The sequence below is a fragment of the Vulpes lagopus genome, chromosome X (assembly GCF_018345385.1).
Source record: "Vulpes lagopus strain Blue_001 chromosome X, ASM1834538v1, whole genome shotgun sequence".
NCBI classification, from domain to species: Eukaryota; Metazoa; Chordata; class Mammalia; order Carnivora; family Canidae; genus Vulpes; species Vulpes lagopus.
Window position 1 is genome coordinate 57,462,167 of NC_054848.1, and position 3,727 is coordinate 57,465,893.

The 3,727-nt window shown below is 42.1% G+C and overlaps 1 protein-coding gene across 2 annotated transcripts; it reads left to right on the plus strand.

Annotated features, from left to right (window-relative positions):
* The first annotated feature begins 2,099 nt into the window (after positions 1-2,099).
* On the plus strand, positions 2,100-2,654 carry LOC121483552 (akirin-1-like). 2 transcript variants are annotated; one of them, XM_041742205.1, is made up of 2 exons: positions 2,100-2,436; positions 2,572-2,654. In XM_041742205.1, exons 1-2 carry the CDS (start codon positions 2,100-2,102, stop codon positions 2,652-2,654), a joined length of 420 nt encoding a protein of 139 aa, XP_041598139.1. The 2 variants fall into 2 exon arrangements, with proteins under 2 accessions (XP_041598139.1, XP_041598138.1); XM_041742204.1 differs by having other exon boundaries at positions 2,100-2,654.
* The last annotated feature ends 1,073 nt before the right edge of the window (positions 2,655-3,727 follow it).

The window sequence follows — 3,727 nt, forward strand, 5'->3', positions numbered from 1 at the left end:
ATATGGTTTCATTCATTCGGGGAATATGAAAAATAGTGAAAGGGATTAAAGGGGAAAGGAGAGAAAATGAGTGGGAAATATCAGAGAGGGTGACAGAATGAACATGAGAGAATCCTAACTCCGGAAAATGAACAAGGGGTAGTGGAAGGGGAGGTGGGCAGGGAGATGGGGTAACTGGGTGATGGGCACTGTGGGGGACACTGGACAGGATAAGCACCGTGTGTTATACTATATGTTGACAAATTGAACTCCAATTAAATAAAATGGATATGATCTTTAAAAAAATGAAATAGTATCTCTTGAAGGTCACTGCACCCAGTGATTCTAAGGGAAAGAATTCAGCTATCATATCCCTCTCCCTTTGAAAGAATATTTCAAACACCATCGCAGCTGATGCCAAGTTCATCTTGATTTCTTTGTGTGATTTTTCAAACAATCTGAATGCCAGAAATGTACATTTCTTGGCTCAGACTTAAGGTATGTTTAGATTTAGGTAATGTTGAATATGACTCTATAGTTTCATTATCATGGAAAAGCCCCCGAAAGGTAATCATTATAAATACTGCACCCATGTGGGTCCAACTGTTTCAAGGAGTTGTATTCAAGGAAGATATTCAAAAGATCTTAAATAATTTAAAAATATTTTACATTTTTATCTTATGTCCCTTTCAGAATATGAAATAGAATCCAATTTATACATGCCAGCAATACTTTTTAAAAATTAGATTTAAATTCAATTTACTTAACATATAGTGTATTATTAGTTTTTGGGGTAGAATTTAGTGATTTATCAGTTGCATATAACACCCAGTGCTCGTTCCATCAAGTGCATCCTTAATGCCCATCACCCAATTACCCCATCTCCCCACCCGCCTCCCCTCCAGCAACCCTGTTTCCTATAGTTAAGAGTCTCATGGTTTGCCTCCCTCTCTGTTTTTATCTTATTTTTTTCTTCCCTTCCCCTATGTCCATCTGTTTTGTTTCCTAAATTCCACATATGAGTGAAGTCATATGGTATCTTTCTCTCACTTATTTCACTTAGCATAGAACCTTCTAGTTCCATCCACCTCTTTGCAAATGGCAAGATTTCATTCTTTTTTTGATGGCTAATATTCCATTGTATATATATACATATATATGTGGTATATACCACATCTTTATTCAATCTTTTGTCGTTGGATATCTGGGCTCTTTCCATATTTTGGCTATTGTGGACATTTCATCGATACTTTATATATCCTCTCTCTTTTCAATTTTCTTTTTTAAAAAAGATTTTATTTATTCATTCATGAGAGACACACACACAGAGAGGCAGAGACACAGACAGAGGGAGAAGCAGGCTCCATGCAGGGAGCCTGACGTGGGACTCGATCCCGGGTCTCCAGAATCATGCCCTGGGCTGAAGGCGGCACTAAACCATTGAGCCACCTGGGCTGCCCTCTTCAATTTTCTTGCACGCCCCACCCTAACATGTCTGGGGCCTCTCATCTGCAAAAATGCCTTCAAATATTCTTATTCCCCCCCCCTCTTTCTCCCCAGTATCTTCTGGTTCCTTATAATGTAGGTTAGTTTTGCTTCTCTCTTTACATACTTCATCTTGTTTGCCCACCTTTGATATACTGTCTTCCTCAGTTTATTTTTCTATTTCTTCATTGCAAAATGTCTAAGAACTCACTTGGTAGGAAATTAGTCTCCTGAATGAGGCTGATAAACTGGAAAGATTCCATCTTTTTACTTCCTTGAGGGAGAGAAAAAACTTGAGAAACCTGACACCTTAATAATTTTTTGCCCCTTCACTTAAGCAAAAAGAGAAAAAGCATCCAGGAACCAACCTCTCGGGCAATACAAATAATTCCACCTGAAATTCATTTTCCCCATGGGGCTGCTTTTCGTAGACCAAACTTGCAGGAAAATTTGCATATATTATTCTTTAAAAACTATTTGTTGGGTTTTGAAATGCAGAAAAATACGAAGGAGAAACAAAAGAACTATAATTCAATGCCCAGATAAACTTCCAATAACAGGAGCCCCGCTGAGGAGCCAGAGGTTGGGCCGCGGCTGCCTCCGCGTCTGCTCCTGGTCCCCGGCCCGGCGGCGGCATGGCGTGCGGGGCGACGTTGAAGCGGCCCATGGAGTTCGAGGCGGCGCTGCTGAGCCCTGGTTCCCCGAAGCGGCGGCGCTGCGCCCCCCTGCCGGGCCCGGACGCCAAGCCGCCGCCGCTGCTCCAGACGCAGCCCCCGCGGGCTCTGCCGCAGTGCGCCCCGCCGGGCAGCGAGCGGCGCCTTCCGACCCCGGAACAAATCTTTCAGAACATAAAACAAGAATATAGTCGTTATCAGAGGTGGAGACATTTAGAAGTTGTTCTTAATCAGAGTGAAGCTTGTACTTCAGAAAGTCAGCTTCATTCCTCAGCACTCACAGCACCTAGTTCTTCAGGTTCCTCCTGGATGAAGAAGGACCAGCTCACCTTTACCCTCCGAAAAGTTGGAATAATATGTGAGCGTCTCTTAAAAGACTGTGAAGATAAAATTCGGGAGGAGTTTGAGCAAATCCTCAATACCAAACTAGCAGAACAATATGAATCTTTTGTGAAATTCACACATGATCAGATTATGCGACGATATGGGACAAGGCCAACAAGCAACATGTCCTGAAGCTTTCTTGCATATATGGGTAGCAGGTTTGACCTCAAGAGATGGCTGCTGTACACCTTTTGCAACTTGTTTGTTATCACATTTCAGCTCCAACTTTGCATCCTGAGAACACTTAAACGTTTCTGCAGGTCCATTTTATACAACTTGAAAGACCTTAAAACTTTCTGGTTGCTACAAGCATATCTTTCTTTTCTGCTCATCCAATAAACAGCTGTGCCCTACTGTGATAGATTTTCCAAACAAAAATACCTGGAGCGGCAGTTTAGTAAAATATGCCCTCAGTGGCACTCAACAAATGGAGTTTCCCCAAGCACAGTTCTGTAAGAAGTGTGTGTGAGAGTGTGTGTATATATGCGTATGTGTGTGTTTTTTAAGTTATTATTTGTATTGTGCAAATTTTTTTGATCTTGGGGATTCTGGCTGTGAATTTGATGCACGACAATTATGGTTAAAAACATTTGCTTGGTCTACAGAAGATCATTAATGTTTTGTGACCATATAAGTTGTAACGGTGGATTGTTTTATGTGTAGGTATTATTGTTAAATACAGGAACTGTTTCCAGGTACAGAATATGAATCATAAGTTAGGATGGACATTAGATGTGATTATGATGACATAGCAAAGGTCTGTGGTCCTAGGTCTACAAATGCGTGGTGAGGAATTAGGACAAACTGGAGACAGGCCGTTTGACACATGGACTGCCTAGCTGTGTTGAAAAATACTTTGACTCCAAGCCTTAAAATACCCACGTGGAGTCTGTGCTCACCTCATTCACACAGAGAGCTCCCTGGACACTGAACCTCTAAAAAGAAAAAGTCTGCCCTGAAGCAGGAGCATCAGAGTTTGCTTGGGAGCAGGTGAGCAAGGGGCGGGGCCAGCCCCTGGTGGCGCTGCTACTTGTGAGGAGCCACTTCATCTTTGTATGGGTTATTAAAAACAGAATTTGGATCCTTTGGTCAGGCTCCCCAAAATTCTTTTTAAAAAGTGACCATGTTCAACTGTTTGAGCTTTGTTTTGGCAACCCCCTGCCCAAAGTTGCTTACAGAATGTTCTTCACCTTGTTTCCAAGGCT